Source organism: Echeneis naucrates, chromosome 20 (genome assembly GCF_900963305.1).
Source record: "Echeneis naucrates chromosome 20, fEcheNa1.1, whole genome shotgun sequence".
NCBI classification, from domain to species: Eukaryota; Metazoa; Chordata; class Actinopteri; order Carangiformes; family Echeneidae; genus Echeneis; species Echeneis naucrates.
The window spans coordinates 12,330,754-12,351,699 of record NC_042530.1 but is presented as its reverse complement, the minus strand read 5'-3'; the positions used below and the strand labels follow the sequence as shown (position 1 = coordinate 12,351,699).

General features: G+C 41.2%; 1 protein-coding gene across 1 annotated transcript in view; it reads right to left on the bottom strand.

Annotated features, from left to right (window-relative positions):
• sspo (SCO-spondin) overlaps nucleotides 1-20,946 on the bottom strand; it is a 61,600-nt gene that overhangs the window by 36,444 nt on the left and 4,210 nt on the right. Inside the window, exons 11-48 of the mRNA XM_029529674.1 lie at nucleotides 20,022-20,274; nucleotides 19,689-19,830; nucleotides 19,460-19,589; nucleotides 19,084-19,256; nucleotides 18,700-18,918; nucleotides 18,441-18,606; nucleotides 17,475-17,733; nucleotides 15,150-15,360; nucleotides 14,491-14,585; nucleotides 14,150-14,406; nucleotides 13,908-14,042; nucleotides 13,560-13,762; nucleotides 13,276-13,403; nucleotides 12,461-12,570; nucleotides 12,189-12,338; nucleotides 11,894-11,987; nucleotides 11,594-11,766; nucleotides 10,585-10,699; nucleotides 10,234-10,355; nucleotides 9,964-10,137; nucleotides 9,675-9,854; nucleotides 9,096-9,197; nucleotides 8,705-8,917; nucleotides 8,455-8,607; nucleotides 7,784-7,921; nucleotides 7,520-7,702; nucleotides 7,220-7,370; nucleotides 6,510-6,669; nucleotides 6,316-6,364; nucleotides 5,344-5,448; nucleotides 5,136-5,236; nucleotides 4,408-4,522; nucleotides 4,152-4,279; nucleotides 3,900-4,041; nucleotides 3,638-3,764; nucleotides 582-780; nucleotides 253-335; nucleotides 18-175 (exon numbers count right to left, since the gene is read on the bottom strand). Of these exons, the coding sequence (XP_029385534.1) occupies nucleotides 18-175; nucleotides 253-335; nucleotides 582-780; nucleotides 3,638-3,764; nucleotides 3,900-4,041; nucleotides 4,152-4,279; nucleotides 4,408-4,522; nucleotides 5,136-5,236; nucleotides 5,344-5,448; nucleotides 6,316-6,364; nucleotides 6,510-6,669; nucleotides 7,220-7,370; nucleotides 7,520-7,702; nucleotides 7,784-7,921; nucleotides 8,455-8,607; nucleotides 8,705-8,917; nucleotides 9,096-9,197; nucleotides 9,675-9,854; nucleotides 9,964-10,137; nucleotides 10,234-10,355; nucleotides 10,585-10,699; nucleotides 11,594-11,766; nucleotides 11,894-11,987; nucleotides 12,189-12,338; nucleotides 12,461-12,570; nucleotides 13,276-13,403; nucleotides 13,560-13,762; nucleotides 13,908-14,042; nucleotides 14,150-14,406; nucleotides 14,491-14,585; nucleotides 15,150-15,360; nucleotides 17,475-17,733; nucleotides 18,441-18,606; nucleotides 18,700-18,918; nucleotides 19,084-19,256; nucleotides 19,460-19,589; nucleotides 19,689-19,830; nucleotides 20,022-20,274 (5,796 nt within the window). The remainder of the gene's footprint in view (nucleotides 1-17; nucleotides 176-252; nucleotides 336-581; nucleotides 781-3,637; nucleotides 3,765-3,899; nucleotides 4,042-4,151; nucleotides 4,280-4,407; nucleotides 4,523-5,135; nucleotides 5,237-5,343; nucleotides 5,449-6,315; nucleotides 6,365-6,509; nucleotides 6,670-7,219; nucleotides 7,371-7,519; nucleotides 7,703-7,783; nucleotides 7,922-8,454; nucleotides 8,608-8,704; nucleotides 8,918-9,095; nucleotides 9,198-9,674; nucleotides 9,855-9,963; nucleotides 10,138-10,233; nucleotides 10,356-10,584; nucleotides 10,700-11,593; nucleotides 11,767-11,893; nucleotides 11,988-12,188; nucleotides 12,339-12,460; nucleotides 12,571-13,275; nucleotides 13,404-13,559; nucleotides 13,763-13,907; nucleotides 14,043-14,149; nucleotides 14,407-14,490; nucleotides 14,586-15,149; nucleotides 15,361-17,474; nucleotides 17,734-18,440; nucleotides 18,607-18,699; nucleotides 18,919-19,083; nucleotides 19,257-19,459; nucleotides 19,590-19,688; nucleotides 19,831-20,021; nucleotides 20,275-20,946) is intronic.

Here is a 20,946-nt window from a genome sequence, read left to right as displayed (position 1 = left end):
GTGTTAATGCATACCACAGCGTTCCTCATCTGACCCGTCCATACAATCCTGTCTGCCGTCACACACCTGCGCAGAGTCCACGCAGCCAAATGACCGACACACAAACTGGCCCTCCACGCAAAGTACTCTAGGTAGGCCCCCATCATCATGGGCTGTAGTGATCCATGGGACTGTACATAAACAGAAGAAATAAATAAATAAATACAAATAAATGTCGATGCTGCAGAGTGTAGCAAGGCTTATAGCAAGGCTGACAGACCTCTTGTGGTTTGTAGACCAGGCTTCCCAGAGTGAATGGTTGTAGTGAGGTGCAGTCCAGGCTGACCTGTGGTGACCTTTGGATAAATTGAGGGTTTCGTGGTCCAATGGCCTGATCACAAAGAACAAAAAACTGATCAATGTTCTAAGGTCCTCTTAAAGAAAATACTTGAATGAAATTTTCCATTAAAATTTTATCTGATTCTGGAACATTTAAAGCTACCATCTTGTTTCAGAAAAGCCAACAATAGGTGAAAATCAGATGTGCTCATAACCCAATCATACTTGTCCATACTTGGAATTGTGCTCTTCTGGGATGTAGCTACACCAGGAAGGCCACTTTGAGACTTGGTGGTATGGAGGCCTGGGGCTCCTGTTATATTTTCAGTGTGGAAACCTGGTTTCCCTGTAGAGCTAGTCTGGTTCTGCAGCCCTGGAAATCCTCTGGTTGGAAAGGTACCTAAAGATGAATATAAAAAAGACACAAATGAAGTCACACAAAATGAGTAATAAATTAAAACACTGGGGAGGAAACTTGTGCTACTCTGTCGGACATAAGTTGTTTCAGTATCTCTAACCAATAAGGAAACTAAGAACTGGTGTAAGTAATGTGACATGACATGAAAGTACCAGAATGAAAAAATGTATAGGGCCAAGTATCCCTCAGGTCTCACCACAGTTGATCTCGTCAGAGTGGTCCTTACAGTCCGGTTGACCATTACAGAGCACAGCGACTGAGATACACTGATAACTGTTCTTGCAGGCAAACTCGCCTGGTTTACAGTGTTGCACTGTTGCTGTTCCACCACTAGGTGGAGACAAGGTCATACTGGAGGGGGTCACAAGCTCGTCTAAAACAGTAAGCAGACGTTGTCAGAGGAGTTCCTTAATACTATCATGAATACAAAGATACTTAAAATTGAGCACAAGTTTTAGAAAAATACAGAACTGCAACATTTGCAGATTAGTTTGACATTGAAGTCCTGAGAATTATTAGTAAATCTACTTCTGTATTTAGGTCAATTCTTCACCTCCTCTGCAGCCCAGGATCTCAGCACGCAGGTAGAAGGTGTGTCTGAACTCAACAGGGATAATGCGCAGGTAGCGAGCTCTAACCAGCCGATCCAGCCAGCGGGTCACAGGGGTCCGACCAATCATCCGCACTTCAAACACCTTTGTCACAAAAAAAAACAAAAACAAAACATTACTCGTGTAATGAGGCTAAATATTATGGATTTTTATTCCACAATGACAAAGTATATTAACTATATGTACATGTGCACATATTACAAAATATACCTTGGCCGGACTACCAGGCTTTCCGTCCTCTGTGTAATCTGTGAAGAGGCTGCTGTGCAATGCGAAGGCTAGGCGATATTTAGTTAGGTAACCCCACATGCGTTCACTGCCCTGCGTCACTACTCCCGATACCCACATGGGCTCCATAAAGTCCACCTGAAAATATGGCTGAACATCTATGGGCAAGGGACTCCATCCAGGCTCCATAACCTGCCTACATGGAAAATAATACACACGATGTCATGTATGGTGATGTACTTCAGGGGCAACAGCCACACAATAACAAATAACTCACACATTTGGGATTATGTTCAGTCGCCCAGCATCAGCAGGGTTGTTCTCACGGTGTGACGATGAGGTCAGCTGACCATATCGAATTCTCCCATCCTCCAGTCCAAGGGAAGAAGAGCAGATGCCTGGGAAATATGTTTTCCACACAACAATCAATTGACTTAAATTATCTTTTCACAGACTCAACTGTTCTTGAAACATTAACAATCCACAGTAATAAATCAATTTAACACTCACCACGATATCCTGGGCCACCAACCTGGAAAACACATTCCAAATCATGTTTATTGTACCATGTCTGGGTTTCTATCCAGTGTGTTTTACCAATATTAAAACAATATACCAGTTTTAAGATTATGGTCTATTAGTGTATATAGAAATGTAATACATTTTACATGTATGATAATTGGTCGAACCTCTGCCAATATAGTACATTCCTATTTAGATTACTGTATTTTGCAGACCATAGGGCGCACCGCATTATAAGGCGCAATATCAATGAACGGGTCTATTTTCATACATAAAGCGCACCGGGTTATAAGGTGCATGATAAAACATATAAAAAAGCAAAGCACAGTATGTGCTGGTAATACAAAAAGTGGCAGAGGTAAGTGTACTGCGTACTGTTGATTGGTTTAATGGTTTAATGCTGCCAGCGACAGCAAACACCTGACGTTACTGTGACATTGGAACAACGTTGTCTCCCAACATCTGATTATAATTGGATTATGATATGGATTTGAAAATTGGGTTCACGTTCACGTCACGCTTGACGTCTAATTATGGTAAGGTAACATTGACTGAATGTTACATGATGGTTGGTTGCCAGCACTGCATAATTAGTTATCTAACATTGTCTGACGTTGCAACCCATATCAAACCAATGACCAATGTTAACACAATGTCCCTGTGTAAGCTGGGAATGCTCCGACAATCCATCAAGTGGAGCGGCTTCGTCGTTTACCTTATTCTAAAACATTTTGACAGATTTTTGAGTGCAGTGTACCACATCAAATTGGTTTGAGGTAAGTAAGCACAACAAGAATTCATACATAAGGCGCACTGCTGATTTTTGAAAAAATGTAAGGATTTTAAGTGCACCTTATAGTGCAAAAAATACAGAACGCTAGAAAGAAAAGAGGTTCCTCATGTTAATGTATGCATACCAGTAACAATAAGAGGAATTTTGGAAAAAAAAAAAACAAAAAACATCCATTCAAATGTTTCCTTACTGCTGTTGTTACTGCAGGATGAGTGATGGCAGCCATGGATGGGGTCCTGAGAGGAGCTGGAGTGGGTGTAAATGCTCTGTAAATTGCCACAATTGACAGCAGTGAAAGAAAGCAAATAAAACAACTAAAATACTACTTAACAAAATGTAAAATTTGTTTTTAAATGATAAAAATTGGGTTATTACTATAAATGATTACTGAATCAATGAAAATTCCCCTGCACCTGTCTGACTGGGTAGTGATTTTCTGTGTGTGGCAGCCAATTTCATCTTCTCCTTTGGGACAATGGGGAACACCGTCACAACGTTTACCTGCCTCGATACATCCACCGGGAGAGGGACAGGAGAACTGACCGGTAGGGCAGCTGCGTGGACTGGTGGCTGTAGGAGACGACTGTGTACCTGCAGGTGTGGAATAGTTTTCTTCCTTAACGTTAAATTTATGTGACATGTCTGAAAATGTTTTGAAGTAGGAAACATTAGTAGAAATTACTAAATGCTATTAGTTAGGTTAGAAAAGTGTGTATGAAGTAAAACTGAATTAAAAGTTTCGGAAGCTCACCACAGGACATCTCATCTGAGTCATCACCACAGTCATTAACTCCATCACAGACAACTCCCTGTGGACCTGCTGGTACACAGTGACCGTTTTTGCACTGGAACTCCATAACTCTGCAGCCACTCACTGAGGAGACTGCCATTGGAGGTGTAGAGGTAGTTAGCCAGTGATAATCTGAGGAAGAGGAAAGCATCTTAGTTGCACATTTTTGTACAGCAACACCAACAAAACAAGCAAATAGCAATAAATTTAGATCCTAACCACTGGCACAGCCCATAATCTCAAGTCGAAGGTAGATGCCATTCTGAAAGTCGTGTGGCAGCAAGCGAACAAACTGAGCTGACACCATCCTGTCCAGTCTGCTCTCAGCAACCCCTCCATCATCATGGTTACCGAGAAAAACCTGAAGGTTGGTGAAAGGTTACACATTGACTTCATGATCTGAAATACTAATGTTAAGTGGCCTTCAAATTATATGATGGAAAGTTGGTAAGACTTGCTTTGATGTCTGACCTTGGCTCTGGGCCGGGCATCAGCAACAAGCTCTTTATAAGTATACCACTGTTTGCCATCCTGGCTAAACTGGATGTAAAAACTCGACACAAATGTACCAAACACACCACCACCCTGGGTTAGCACACCTGCAGAGAGGTAGGATGCATTTTTATTTCACTGATATTTTATAATTTTACAAAGAAACTTACTGATACACAGCACACTGAAGCACTACAGTTTGTAGTTGTCCTAAAGCACCTTCATGAATGTTTACCAGTGATGTTGTATGGTTTCAGCAGGTTAATTTGTAGATAGGGGCCTTTTGTGTTGCTAGTATGTCCCTCAGGGCTCCGCTGTGGTAAATCCTTATATTCCTCAGGTTCTGGACTCCAACCCTGCAGATTAATGTTGTGCAAAAGACACCCAGTATTCATGCTGAATAGTATTACCTTGATAAGGTACATGTTATCCTGTGAGGCTATACACTGACCTAGCAATGTGTCTTTAGCATACTAACATACTTACATACTTGCAGTGGTAATATGGTAATGTTAATATGCAGATGTTACTGCAGGTAACATTAACCATTCAAAAGCTTATATATATATTATATTTTCAACACTGAAGATAAATTAAAGATACAGATGAGGCTGGTATGCATATGCTCAACTACCTGCAAAACCTAAGAATTTTACAGGTTCAAATTTTGGTCTGATGGTATTTTATTTGTATGTAGTTTATTTCATTACTCCTTAGTTCAACATGTTTTTTATAATCCTTCCCACAGATGTCAAAAAACTTCAGCCACAAGCAAAATAGTCAATTTCCTGGTGACCCAGGCCTATTGGTTCATGTTAACAATTCATTAGAAAGTTAAACTAATGACAGGACAGTGAAGTGTGAAAAAGTGTGCATAAAAACTTTTATTCACGCTTACATATATTATATCACCAAAGTGACACCATGTAGTTTTACCTGGAGGTCTCTGTGGGGATCCCAATGGTGGAGGCGAGCTGCTTCAGGGGGATGACCAGTCTGCTGTGAAGAGGCACTGAAACTTTTGACCGGCAGAAACTGGACACCCAGAGGAGACCAACACTCATCTTAACAAAGCAGGAAAGGAGGCGAGAGTCCATGAAGGAATCCATAAAAACTGATCCAAAACTCTACTTCTAGCTGCATGTCCAGATCAAATAAAAATGACACCAACCTCCAGGAGGAAGCGGGTATGTGGGAACCACATGTATGGTACTTTCTGTAGGCTTTGGGGTTAGGGTAGTAGGACTAATGGTCACAAGAATGGTGTCGTTCCCCCCTGCATGCATGTGTTGCAAAAAGCAGGGATTATTTTCAGAGAAAGAAATGTTTTCGACAATAACTGGGAATCTCTATGCTGCAGTAAATAAGCATGGATTTTATACATATTTTACTGTACTTATCTTTGTTTTCAACTAATCTCTTCACCATCAGAAACACTGATACGCCTTTGTGATGATGCGAGGAAAAATTATCTACAGAATACCTTGGCACAAAAACATGGGTTATGTCTCTGAAGCTTGAGATTCCAAATTTCTATGATAGCGTTTGATAAACTGTTGGGTTTCGTGTATATTGTGTCAAAAAAAATGTGACAACAGACAGCATGAAGCCAAATAAATTAAGGCGGCACCAACAGACATTACATCCCAATCACGCTGATAAGCAGCCTGAGTCTTGTCCTCAATCCTGTGAAAGTCATGATCATTGTGATTAAAAAAATCTGCACTATTCTCTTATTATCAATGCATTTATCGATGCAACAGTCGGATTAATCTTTTTGGTTGAAAAGTGTTTAAGGTTTACAAGGACTTAACTTTGCTGAAGTTCATGCAAATTAATGCACTTTTAATGTTTTCTGAAAATGCACTCTGACTGAAAAACACGGTTAATAACGTTAATCTGTAAGTAGATCTGTATTTTTTTTTTGTTTTCTTTGATTTTAATAAGCAATGTTATACAGAGGTGTAGTATTAGCACAGTACTAGTATATTACTAGTATAATACTAGTACAATACTAGTATATTACTAGTACTGTATAGTACTTACTACTATCATACTATACAGTATTACTGTATAGTAATACTATAGTACAATACGTATTTCTGTGTGTGTGTGTGTGTGTGTGTGTGTGTGTGTCTTTTACCTTGGCAATAACAACACCTGTCTCCCTCTCCAGGCACCAGACTTTGGCCCTGTAAAAACAAAGGAACATCCGCTGTTATCTCTTGTAAACAAATCCACTCTACACACATTATGGAGGCCGAAATGCGTGCACACACGCGCATGCACACACATACAAAGAAGCTCTCTCTCACACACACACACTTTTCTACCTACCTGTGGGCATCCAGTGACAGCATACGGACAATAGGGGGAGCACAGCACTGTAAGGTTGGACAGACAGCTGCATAACTGGCAAGGGTGTGACCTCCATCTGTCTCCCACAGTATGGGACTGACCCTGGTACTCACACTCATGGCAGGGGTCTGTCTGACAACTATACACACAGACGTGCACAGTAAGTGACTGCATGTGCCTTGACTTCAAAATGCAGAATTTTAGGAACTGATACAGATAACTTTCTAAAATGGGATCCTCACAGAGTTGGACATTTAGATGATCACTGAGGCAACAGTTTGTCAGTAAAAATTATAATAATCTCAGTAGGCTTTATTTTAATAGGGTAAATCCAGAGAAAGAAATGAATTAAGAAATGATCATGTGTTGAGAAGTGATAAGATTTATCATGGAGATATTATTGGTTTAAATAAATATTGATTTAAACTAACTGCTAACTGATTTTAATATTGGAGGAAATTGATGTCTGGATGGACAAAACATCAAGGGATGATCAAAGTCAGCAGCAGTCATCCTCTGTGGTCCACAAATAACCACACCAAACCTAATCAAACTTTCATTCATTTAAAATAAGAACCCCTTGGACAGAATGAATGCATTTGGGACTATGGATACACATAATTAGAATTGTATGGTAGAGATGTAGAAAAAGTAAGTAGTTAAGATCCCATCAGGAAAAGACTACTTACCGACGTGCTTTCCTATATATTCCTCTGCATATTCTCCCATCTCCATGCTTAGTGGGGTTATTTGGACTACGGAAGGACCACTGAACGCTCTGGACACCACAGGGCCCCAAACATTCTCCCCACTCAGACCATGATGACCAGCCACAATGCACTACATTAAAATAAAACCAACTGTGTATGAATGCACAGAATTTATTTAAGATGAAACAGCAAAACGTACAAGGTAAAAACATGTAGATACATGTAGACTATAGATAGAAATCATGTTGAGATTAAAATTGATGTATTGAACAGACTCACCGGAGCAGTCTGGGTTGGGTTGACATCTCTGAGCCCTTCCATTCTCACAAACACAAATTTCACAGTCAATTTTTATTTGCTGGCCCGGCCAGTAGGGAACACCTTTCACCTCACATGCACACTCGTCAGGTAACACACACCGTTGCGTGTGGCTCATCACTTGGCCCTCTGGACACCAACATCCTGAAATTAAAACCATAAAAGTAAGTGATTGGAAAAACAGCACAAAGTGTCAGGCACAAGATGTTCTAGATTCCCGCCCACCTGAGAAGCAGGGGACTGTGGGATCACAGGTAGTCCCACTTCTGATGTGGGCACAGGACACTGGACAGGGAGAACAGCTGTGTCTCACCAGCCCAGTGGGACAACTGGTGTTGGCACATTCATCATCAGGACAAGGCGCTGGAGTGAAAGACCGAAGAAATGGAGGGAATTTTTTTTAATTAATCTCATTAAATTGTTTAACATTCCCCTCTCATTAAATCTCATTACTATCTCTGCTTTAGCATTTCTGAATATTTGCATTTGTTAAAGCACGGGTTGTCTACATGAGCAAAATTGCAACAAGTATAAATAAATAAATAAATAAACAATGCAGCTTTGGTTTATTCATATTACTCATGCCCAACATATAATGAACAGTAAATGCATGGTAAATGAATGGCAAATGGATGGCATAATAGTACATATATATTATATATACACTATATATTGTATAAATATACACACTTTCCTCTTGTCAACCACTGAAAGCACTTCAAACTACAAGTGAGACTAACCCATTCAGTTACAGAATGGAAACACTGTTGTGTTTTGTCTTGTTAGTTTTTTTGTTGTCATTTAATCTTAATACTTTTCCACTCAACAATTTGAAACCAGTAACAACTTCAATATAATTTCTTTCAGTTCAACCTCAGTTTATGGACAGCTCTTACTGATTTCCATTGCTAGGTTGGATGGTCCAGGGAGCTGAGAACATTCTCTGCCTCCGGAGTGAGGAGGGATGCATCCTCTATGTCGGACCAGCACGCCACCACAACCACTAGAACAGTTTGACCAGCTCACCCAAGGCAGCCACTGACCATCCACTGCAGAGGGTGTGGGGGAGTTCATATTTTAGCAATGAATACATATTTAATTTTTAGCCACACACTGAGACTTTAATTCGGAAATATATTTATTTACCTGGGCAGGTGGTGTTGAAGCATTGCTGTCTCTGGACATCCTGGCCCCAACAATGGTGCAGTGGGTCTCCTGGTGGGCAGGTTCTATGTCTAGTCATGGTCCCTGTCCCACAGGAAGTACTGCAGGAGCTCCAGGAACCCCAGGGGCTCCAAGTTCTACAGCCTTGCTCATCAGTGTGGACTCCAAGAGGTGCAATTGAGGAATCTGTGCAGTCTTCCACACCATTACAAACCTATTAATAATACAATAAGATGAACTTAGTGAGCATGATTGGTCATATAAAACTAAGAGGGATTTAGAGATTTCTATACTATACAACATTTCTAACCCTTTAACCCTCCAAGTCTGTAAAAGACTGCCTGTAGCTTTTATCACATAAGAAACCCAGCACCTACCAAGCTGAAGGGAATACAGAATCCATCCAGACAGGTATATTCAGTGCAGGGGACAGTTGTGTTCTTACTGCCAGGGGTTGCTGGTGAGACAGTTTTATCTAAAAAAACAACAACAACAACAACAAAAAAACAAGATATCAAAAACAGTATCAAACATTCAAAGAATTAAAAACCATGTGCATTAATGCTTTCGGTATCTCTGGGAAAATACACTGAATTTATTTTCCATAATTCATTCTTTCCTGTGTCCTCTCATCCATTATCCATGTTTTATCCATCAAGTCCCTACTCCACTTATCTTGTGAGCACTCACCACACACCAACTCATCATCACCCTGTGGACAGTCTGGGATCCCATTGCACACTTGTGTCATGTTTACACACGTGCGGTTGTCACAGGAGAAGCTTTCTGGACAAGGAGGAATGTTGGTAGAGCCTAAAAGACAGACAGGATTATATACATTGTCCAGTAGATGAAATCCTATTAACTATCAGTGTAAAAAGTTAAAAATTTTACCCACCACAGTTGTCTACACTTTCGTCTGAGGCATCCCTGCAGTGTGGAGTCCCATCACAGAGGTAATGGTAGTCAACACACTGGTCCCCACTAAGGCATGGAACCTGGCTAGGGCCACATGGAGTGGTACACTTCTCCTCATCACTCCCATCCATACAGTCTGTCTCCCCATCACACCACCACGTCCTAGGCACACATTGTCCACCGGTAGCACAACTAAACTCATAGGACCTACAAACTTGAAAAAAACAAAAAAACAAAAAACAGCGCAGTTGGAAAACAGTGAGCTCTGAAAGAACAAAACAAAACAAAAAACTGTATCTCAAAACATTACTGCATTACTGTACCTGAAGTGGGCATAGGTAGCGAAACGTGTGGAGGTGATGATGTTACAATTAAAGTAGAGCAAATGTTTCTGTTTTCATCCTCTCCAGTTGGACAGTCTACTGTTCCATCACACTGCTTAGTCGACGAAACACATGTACCATCTCTGCAGGCAAACTGGTCAGGAGCACAAGTCACTGCGAATCAGGAGGATAACAAAATTAAGAATTTGCCTTCAGATATAATTGTGTTTAATTGTCAGTTGACAGTTATTTTGCAACTGTTGTTTGTACCTTTACTTGGACAGATAGCTTCATCTGTTCCAGATGGACAGTCTCTGTTACCATCACATACTCTGTCTGCAGAGATACACAGGTCCCCTGGGCACTGAAACTCCCCTGGTGCACAAACACACCTGAAGCAAGCCAAAGTAGATGATTACTACATCATGGTATGGATTGCATTCATGCTATTTTGAAAAAAATGAAGGAAGTCTCAAGATTTTGTGTTGCATAAATGAATGAGTAAAAGTTACATCGATTGGAATCCTACACAGGACAAAACACATACCACAAAGCAAATACATAAATGCCTATAACACTTCGTATCACAAACAGTAATATTCAGCTCATTAGAACACATACCCTCTCTCATCACTAAGGTCCCCACAGTCATCATGTCCATCACAGCGGTGGAGGTAGAGGATGCAACGTCCTCCACCACACAGAAACTCCCCTTTGTCACACACCACACCACAATCTGGGCCAATAAAATAACAGTTAGATACACATTCACAGAGTAATGAAACTATGAACAGTGACTATGAAGTGATATATGACCTTGCTCATCAGACCCGTCAGCAAAGCCACAGTCTAGCTGGCCGTCACATACACGACTAACTGGAAGACACTTTCCATTTGCACACTGAAACCCCCCTGGTGGGCATAAGGGCATGGAGGTGGCAGGTCCACAGAACTCCTCATCAGATTGGTCAACACAGTCTGGGTGACCATCACAACGCAGGGCCAGGTTCAGACATGGTCCACTGCAAGGAGCAGCATCAATTTACTTCACTGATTGCATAAATTATATTACAGAAAGAAAGGGGACAGAGCCTGTCTGAAAGACTACAGTTGATACTGCGACCACAAATTTGTCAGGAGGTGTGAACCAAAATGTAGTACTCAAACCATTAGTTATGAAAATGCATAAAATCTAACATTTAGCATATAAAGAGATAATACTCCAGAATCCAGTCAATGCAGCTATTAGATAAGTGTAACACATTTATGCTCATATGGAAAACAATATGTTGTTTCAACAAGCGTGACTTCCACACACCATTGAAGTTAGGTTAAACAGGTTGTTTACGTACATTGTAATAGTTAGCATTTTACAGCAACATGGTGTACAACTGAAACAGGAGTGCCATCTTTAGAGCTACCCTGTGACATTAGCATGCCTAAAAATAAAGCCTGCATCCTTTGACTGACCAAAAAAAAATGGAGGCTGTGACCTCATGTCTGGCTCATATTAATGAACACTTCAGCTCTGAGGATTCATCACTTGCACACACATAGCAACCTTATTTGAAACTGCCGTGATTTTGGATTCACCTTGGAGTGCTGGAGCAGCGGAATTGATCAGTAGAGCAGGTATATGGACAAATCTCATCTGAACCATCACCACAGTCATCTTCATTGTCACAGACCCAGTGAGAGGGGATGCAACGCCCCTGAGCACAAGTAAACTCTGACTCTAGACAGGGAGGAGAGGGAGGAGGACAAGCCACACCTTCACACTGCCACACACCATCCTTACAGGAACTGCACACACAAAGGCAAAAAACATTTTGATGGTGAACTTCTCTCCATAAAAATAAATAAATAAATACATCAACTAAACATTACTATGTAATGGAGTTTCATTACTGAAGTATTTTGAATGACTAACCAGTTTTGACAGTGTTGAGTAAGGGTTGAACCAGATGGAAACATAGAACCATCCCACTCACATGGACAGTCAGTGACAACAACACAGCTGTCTCCTATAAATGACAATATGTTAACAAATACTGTCAAATCAAAAAGCTTTCCTCTGCAGCATTACAGGTAGGTATTAGAAGAAGGACTAAAAAAAAAACGTTTGCAGAGAATCTTTGTTTGCTTATGCTGACAAACCTGAGTTAACAAGAAAGCAACCACCAAAGTGTACTGTGCATTGGAATAGTGTGGTAAATCTGTTTTACCATGTCGGACAGTGCCAGCCGGGCAGAAGCAGCCCTCCACACAGGAGATGATATCACACTGTGAGTGCAGACTCTGCTGAACACTGGGACAAGAGGGAGAGCAAGCTGGCCCACAGGGATCATACACCAGCCCATTATCACACTGTAAAGCTGAGGAAAATCATGGGAACACATAACAAATCTGAGACCTAAGACAGCAAACAAGTGGCAGAAACATGAATAGACTAGATTTCAGTCACAGTGTGTAATAGTGTGTTGAGTTTGCAACATACGACACAGCTCCTGGGACCTCCAGCGGATGTAGACACCTCGGCGGTTACACTCCTCAGCATAGGCAGCGATGGCTGTGCAGAGACATTCACAATCTCCCCCTGAGTCACAACTAAAACCCAAAAGGACAAGTAAACAAGCACAATCTTTCACAATGCATAGGATTTTTAATCCATGTTTTCAAAATGAATTGCCCGTGGCTCTATTTATTTGATTTGGTTTAAGTTTATTTGAACAATACCAGAATCATTATTAAGAAACATACAAATGCTCATAGAATAACTTTGACAGACTAAGGGATTGTCTTTCACCAGAAGAGGTCTGACTGGAAATCTAATGTCTAATGTATTGAATCTACCAATTGACTAAAGATTGCAAGTATTCTGAACAAGAGGTTCAAATTCACTTAAAAAGTCTTGATTTTACTGAGGTCTGAGAAGTTATGGCAACTATTTCAGTGCATATCAGTGCATCTATTTTATTTTTTATTTTAGTTTTATTCACCATAACCTGGAGACTCCTGTAACCTTAAGTTTTAAGAACTTTTAATGCAAAGGCAGTTGGTTCTGTCTTCTGTCTATTTTACAATCTGAAATTGATTTTTTGAGCCAACAGGGTCTTAAAAGTGAGACAGCTATCATCATTTGACCAGAATTTGATTCTAAAAGTTCTTTATAATGAAATACATGAAAACTTCAAAAATCAGACAGGATTGTGGAAAACAAAACCAACATTATTTCAGTTGTTAAGTTAATTATGGAAATGTTCATTCCTGCAATTTACACTGCACCTAATGTAGAAAAGTGCAATTACTTACCCACAAGCATCAAAGACGCACCAGTCATAATACTGCTGGAAGGGCACCTCATGGTGGCACTGAGAGAAGAGCTCCTGGGTCAGCACTGCACATCTTTTCCTGGCCCATGTCACTCTGTGTGGGTTCAGCTGGACAAAACATAAACACGTCAGTTTGCTTTTCTGTTTGTTAGAGAGGCGAAGCAAAGGATAGGATACCATCGGGATAAGATCTCCAACAAAAGTGAGTCAGTAGATGCTTTGTAGATGCTGTGGGCAAAGGCAAGTGTGTCCGTTTGAACATACGGCACAGGGGTCTCTGAGGTCCTGATTAGTCACATCAGGACACGAGGGGCTGACTTTCCAGGAGTTTCCGAATAGCTCGGCTGTAGACTCCACAATGCCCTGCCGTGTTGTGAAGTCATTCTCTGTATCCCCATCAAAGTTACCGCACAGGCCTCCAACCTGACCCCGCAAATGAGCAGCCAGACGTACATAAATTCGCATGCCTGAAAACAATCGTAAAATGATCACATTATTTGATGCAGCAATATTCTCTCAATTGTAAATGTCCACGTTAATGTATAAAGTTCAAAGTGCAAATGTAAAAATAAATAAATAAATACTGGGGAAGCTGTTGTATGTTTCTCCTACCCCCATCCCATAGCAGAGTGACCCCAAGTCGTGAAGAGAGGGAGACAAATATTCCCGCTCTTTCCAAAGTCAAACCACTGCCACTGTAGGATTTTGGTAGAGTAACTGGCATCCCATTTACTGTAACAGCTTTGCCTAAACAAGAAAGACAAGATAGCTTCTCTCAAAGTCAGCAAAGTCTATGACACCAATGAGCCACTAGCTTGACAACATCCAGCTCCCACTTCTTCCATTAGATCTACCTCTCAACAGGTGTATGATGGTATTCCCCAGGCTGAGGGTGACCGACTTTGTGCAGGTAACCCCAGTGCTCCCGCATGGCACATTCTCTGCTGTGACACTGAACAAACCACTGGTCTCCATTGCTAACACATATTGGCAGTCACCCAGGAAAGAATAACAGCGGCCATCAAATGTCACGTAGTGTGGATCTCCAGTTGCCACACATACACCAGCACAAGCAGACTGGCTACAGTGCCACCGACGCTCCTTACACACACTGCAGCAGAGAATGATGTGGAGTTAATTTAATACAGTATAATGTAAAGGTGTTATCATGCAATAAGTCAACTGCAAACATTACCATGTGTTGCAGTCTTTAGTGATGGTGTCGTTGCTGTAGTAAAGTCGTCCATTATGGTGACATGGGCACTCATCTGGCAGAACACAGCGATCTCCCTGGAGTGAACCCAATCAGAACCCAACTTTGTTTAGTTAATCAGACATACTGTCCATTTTTAATTCTTTATTGAAAATGCAAGCTAAATAAAAATGACAAGCTGGTAGATTTATAATCTACATTTAAAAAAAAAACAGCACACAGATAAGACAATTCTCTTATCTAACCACAGTCAACCATTTGTTTTCAAATTCTGTGTTTAAAATAGTACATGAACTTGCATTTTGTACTAACAATTTGTACAAGGGCAGTGAGAGCAATATTGGCACAGGTTAGCATGAAGAAAATTCCAGCCTTGCCTCATCAGTAAGTAAAATACAGCTTCTTCCACAACACACTCGTAAGGTAGTACCTGTTGAACTTTTTTGCACCTTTCAGTTTCATCACTATGTTGCTCTCATTTCCAGGATTGTGCATGTGCTGAATCCCAGTGTGGTTACTGACAGAGAACATGCGTGCTGTGCCTATTGCAAGTCAACTGTTGTGAAATCAGTCTACAGTTTGAACATTCAGAAAAGATATCCAATATCCACCCAAGAACAAAATTTTAAGTTTTCACCCACTAGTAGGACAGTTCCCTGGGGACAGACACAGCCAGACAGGGGCTCTTTGCAGCTTGACTTCGTCACACTGGATCCCAGCTGTTGGCCAGAAGTGTCAAGGTTCGAGCAAGTAAGGAGGCATGAACGTGGAGAGTAGACAAGAGAGTCTGGACAGAGATTCACCGCCTCACATGGCTCCTGAGTGCAGTTAAAAAGGCCACGCTCGCATATACTGTGAAGGGCAGAAGAAAGGGGGCAGTCACTACAGAGATTAACAGACAAGTATTGTTGCAATTAATTAATATGCTCCTGCAAAAATAAACAAATAAATACATAAAAATCAAGTTTTGTATTGGCCCAAAGGTGACCAAAGTGATATACAACAGCCTAGGTGTAGGAAGGTTGACCAAGAAGTTGTAAAATTCAAGAGCTGTAATGTACCTTTATATCAATAAATTTCTCTATGCAGAGGCTATAAAATTTGATAAGGCAACAACAAAAGTGTAGCAAAAATAACTCTATTGCAATCACCTGCCATGGCTTGTCAATTCAAAGTGAATCAGTCTAGTCTAAGATCATATTGTATATCAGTGTAATACTAATCCGGTAATAAAATGTATTGTTTCCTCACAGCAATAAATCGGGTCAATGGTAAGTGCAGAGACAAAACTCACGTACAAAATGAAAATGTGCATATAAAGTGCACACATGATGGGACAAAACTTGTCCATTCAGCTATCTGAAATGACTGTACTGCAGCAGAGGATCGTTGCTGTTGTGGTGAAAAGATGCAATGAAATCAACCTATCCTGTAGCAGAAAGCAGGAACATAGAGCGATTTCATTAGAGCTCTTACACCACCACACCACGGCTCCTGGCTAATCCATAAATGGGCAAAGGAGTTGAGCACATGTGAACCCAAGACCTCAGTATGTTTATCTCTGCGGTGAGATAAAAAATATGCTAATGTGTTCATATGTTAGCGCAGATGCTAGGCTAACTCGTTTATCGTCTACTTGACGGCCTAAGCTGGCAAAAAAATGTACCGGTGAACACAGAGCGTATAAGTTTAACATAGCTAGAATTTCCCTCACCTCGAAATACAGCAGAATATGCCTCCTTTAATAGTCAAATAACTGCATAAAAAGTTATTGTCGAAAAAAGGCTCGACACAGGAACACATTCGCAGATAACTTCCAGTGACTAAAGTCAGTTTGATGCAAATAATTAGCGCGTGGCTGTGACGTCACACACCTGTTACTTTGACTGACCACGCCCATTAATTATAAGGGCTTGTCCTTTTACAATTAATTCCAACTAAAATGAAAACAGGCAATTATGTCAATTTCTCTCCACCAAATATTCATCATGAACGCAAAATATTATATTTTATTGAGACTAAAAACTACCAGGCTGGAAACATTTATTTCTGTTGTGAAGACGGTTTTAACATGGTAATCCGTGAGGATTCGCTTTAGGAAGCCTGATAGGATAACTCCTCAGGTTTCTACTTGTTTGCATGGAAGCAGTTTCTTTGAATTTTACATTTCACTTTAAGTATAAATCCTTTCTACGTTATTGTAGCATTATTTACATAATCCAAAAGGATATCACTAAGAGATGTGCAAAGTGTAAAATCTCAAAATTACAGATAGAAAAAGACTTTTCAATATTAATAGGTTAGTGCAATCAACAAAGAAAAAAACGTATATGATTGCAAAAAATAAAAAATAATTTTACTCAAAACGCTAATTTTGTTACAATGCTCCTTTGTATAGCCAAAGCTGTGTTTCAGAAACTAATTTTTCGTTACACCATGGATTCTGGGTCACTGAAAAGAACAACAGTCATGCTTGTTCAGCTGTAGCAACGTTGCAGTGTAGGTGCGTTGAGCTGTGTTGTAATGACAGTGAAGAAATCTTGCTGTCAGATTTTTTTTATCACAATCACAACATGATAAAAGCAGTACAAGATAACCATTAAAGAAAGGCCTTTTTATGATATGCTGTAAAATATCATCCACAAAATTGGGCCACAGACAGCTTGCACTAGATTAAACTCCACCATAATGTTTCCTTTTTCCAAGTTTATTATGTCTGCAATCATTTGTTGTGTAGTGTGTGTGGTGGTTTTGTTAATGTTTCACCTAAGTGCTATTTAGCTGATTTAAGCATTTCAAATTTTCCTTTGTGGTTTCAGTTAAGGTCAATGTCTTTTCGAACAACACAAGACTGTTTAGTAAAATATTTATAAAACATTGAGCAGAATTAGTTTTTTAGACGTTCTAACGGGGGAGTTCATTTGAACAATAAGTGCAATCCCACACAAGTTGTCGATGCAACATACCACGTGTTACAGTTGTTCTGGATAATAGCCCCAGGCTGGTATGTCTTGTCTTCTTGCACACATGGACACATGGTAATGGGTACACACTGGCTCTGGTGGTCCCGCATTAGTCTTGGTGGGCACTGACAACCTGGAACACACATCCTAAGGCCCATTTTTCCACCATCATTGCAGCTCCTGCCCTGCTGCAGGTCTGAACAGGAGCCTCCACATGCACGACCACACTCTTGGTACACCTGACCTCCTGAACACTGCATAGCTGTGGAGAAAGAAGAAAAGGAAAGTTATAAAAATGCAAGTAAGCTTTGTATACTTTCTGATTGTTGCTTTAAAGGTAAAGGTAAACGGTCAAATAATTTCTGTCATGGGATTCCTAATTAGTTCCTAATTAAACTTTTTTGGTTTTTTAAGTACTGCTGCTAATTGTGTTAAAGCAGTCACACTACACAGACACATTATTAACTAGTTTCTTTCCTCTACACAATTATGAGGTCACTTCCATATTTGCTCTCGGAATTTCTAAGCTCTCTCATCATGGCACTTGTCCAGTGGATCGATTCCAAGTCGAAGTGAAGTCAGTCATGACGTCAGGAAATGCATCAGGTCATGAGATACTGTAACTCCTTCTTTAGTTTGACTTGGGTCCAACGTGCGTCATGCTGCATCGGTAGAAATTGTCATACTGTACTTGGTGTGTCTTGGACAAGTCACAAACCCATCAGTGATGTCTGGGATCACTCATATAACAGACAGATGAAGGAACAAATAGAATCAATGCAATGACAGGTTGTGGTTGACGATCTTCCTTTGACTTCACTGAAAAACGCACAATTATTAATTATTATTTAATTATTAATTTGGATGTTCTAATCTATTCATTAAAATAAAAAAATAATTCATTAAAATGTGGACTCCACACCAATGGACATCCTCAGTCAACATGAAGCCAAAAATGTTCCAACTTACGGCAGAAGGTGTGGTTGCGCCATCGGACTGTAACGCCCTCCTGAGCACAGTCTCGTGCGTAGGCAGTGAGGACGGTGCAGTGGCAGGCCTTCTGTGGAGCGCAGCCACAAACTTCTGAGAGGCAGAGACGGAAATAGGACTCTCTCTCCACCATGTCATGACACACCTACAAGATTGAGGAGGCGCAGGTGTGAATAAAAGACAGGGAGAGAGATGAAGATGGACTCTCTCCTGAGAGAGCAGATTTAATATACGCTACCTGAAACACAGGGCTGTGAATTACAGAGCACACTGTCTCTGCATAGTATCTCCTCTGGGTGTATGTGGTGCAGGCATCAGGCAGAGCCCCTCCAGGTAAAAGGCAATGCTCTGTCGTGAATTTCCCTGCAAAGGATGTTACACTGTTCTCCACATCTCCTTCTGGGGTGGTGAAATCATCATGTTGGTTCCAAGTCAGCGTCCCACACAGTCCACGCACCTTGAGTACAAATTAAAGACAAATTGTGTGCACTTACATCTGGTTTAGCATGATTGCCAACTATACAAGGACTCAAAATGGGACAGCTAACTATCCAGATTAAAACTGTTTTCAACTGGGGATCAAAAATTAACCAGCCATATGATGTAATGGCATGATGGTCACCTTGTGTGCAAACCCAGGTTGTAAGATGATGAGGGCTAATGGTCCATCCAGGTACCAGAGTAGCTGGGCTCCAAATGTCTGGATGAGGAGAAACAAAGAGGATGCTTTGCGCACAGCCAGGTCTCCTGTTACCACAGGCAGCACAACTCTCTGGCCGTTCAACATCACTGTACCTGGAGGTGGCAGTTTGTCAGAGAGAGCAGAGAAATGTGACTGATGCGAGGGGTAAAAATAAACCACAATGACAAAGTTGCTGAACATAAAATTGAAACAGTGGTTTAGTGTGCTTTCACTTGATCCAGCTGGTGAAAGTGTGAAAGTATTTGAATGTCTTCAGTGCCGGCAGGGATGTGTGATCAGGCATTAACTAACTCACCAGTGTCTGTGATGGTGACTGTGGTGCGAAGTGCTGTGACTGACAGCTCCCTTAGATAACCCAGGCCTCCTCCTCCTGCTGTAGATTCCCCACAGCGCATGTTCACAATGAGCTTTCTGTCAACAAAGTCCTGAGCACACACAGAGCTTAAGCACAAAGGTGAAGTGGCTGCTTCATAGACAAATGATAGTTTATGTACCTACATGCATGGTTATATTTTATGTCTCACCTCCACTGCAGTGAAGGGGCAGTCTCCACACTGTAGTGAATACCTCTTTTTGTCAAAGGTTGTCACCTGTAGCGCCCCCATCAGGCTGCACTGGGCTGCACACTTCTCCCCAGTACACTCCCACTGCCCTGCTTGGCACACGCTGGGAGGATTTAGGATGAAAACGGAGCGGTTGGGAAATTAGAGGCAGGAGTGTCATTGAAAACAATCAAACATATTTCACCCTCAACCTGGCCAGGATGTTCCCTGCCTTTACCCATGTTGGCTAAATCTTCCCCATGCAAACCTCACAGATAAGTGGTAAAGATAGTAATCGATGAATTGCACCCTCACCAGGTGTTGCATCTCTGCTGTATCCTATCTCCTGACTGGTAGGTGCGTCTGCCATGGAAACAGGGACAATCATCTCTCTTGAGACAGTGTCCTTGGTGCAGGTAAAGGCCTGGAGGGCACTCACAGCCCCCCACACACTCCTCTCTGCACTGGCCAATGGCTGCAGCAGGCCCTGGGGGCTGTGGAGAAGCACAGCTTGGGGGGCAGGAGGACACACAGTCTGAAAACACCTGACCTCTAGGACAGACACGACCTGGAAGGACAGAGAACAGAATGAAATTGAGTTTGGAAAACGCAATGGGTTTGGGTATGTGCAATACCCAATGACCCATATGTCCACACACAGAGGGGTCTGGATCTGCACAATTATCATTGTCAATGAAACCGTTGTCTCAATGATGACTCCTATGGCAGAGAGAAAATGTTTGAAATGAGGATTCAGAAGGTGATCTCTGTCATTTTCTGTTGCTTGTGTGAGTATATGGTAAAGCACCATCTGTCCTCAATTTGCTAAGTGATAGGGTCTCTAAAGTGAGTGCATCTGCTCAGCAATGGTTAGGATATTGAGAGATGGAGTTTCTACTGGTACTGGTACTGGGATACTGGAATTCCATCCATAGTCACAGAGACGATGCATACACCACGTTTTGGGTCCATACTTACACAGCTGAAGTGCTCTGACAGCCCCGATGGCAGAGGATGGAGAAACAATTGACCTCAGTAGAACAAGGAATGGCCTTATTGACTGAAGTTTCAGTCAGTTGCATGCATTTCATTCAGAAGTGAAGATGCATTTGTCAGTATGAGGAGGGAAGAGGTAGATGTTTAAGTCCTCATCCGGTTGTAGTGCTGAGCTGTTCTCAATAAGCCAAAATCCACTACAATTTGTACAGATCCAAATCCATCAATATGCCACGACAAAGAT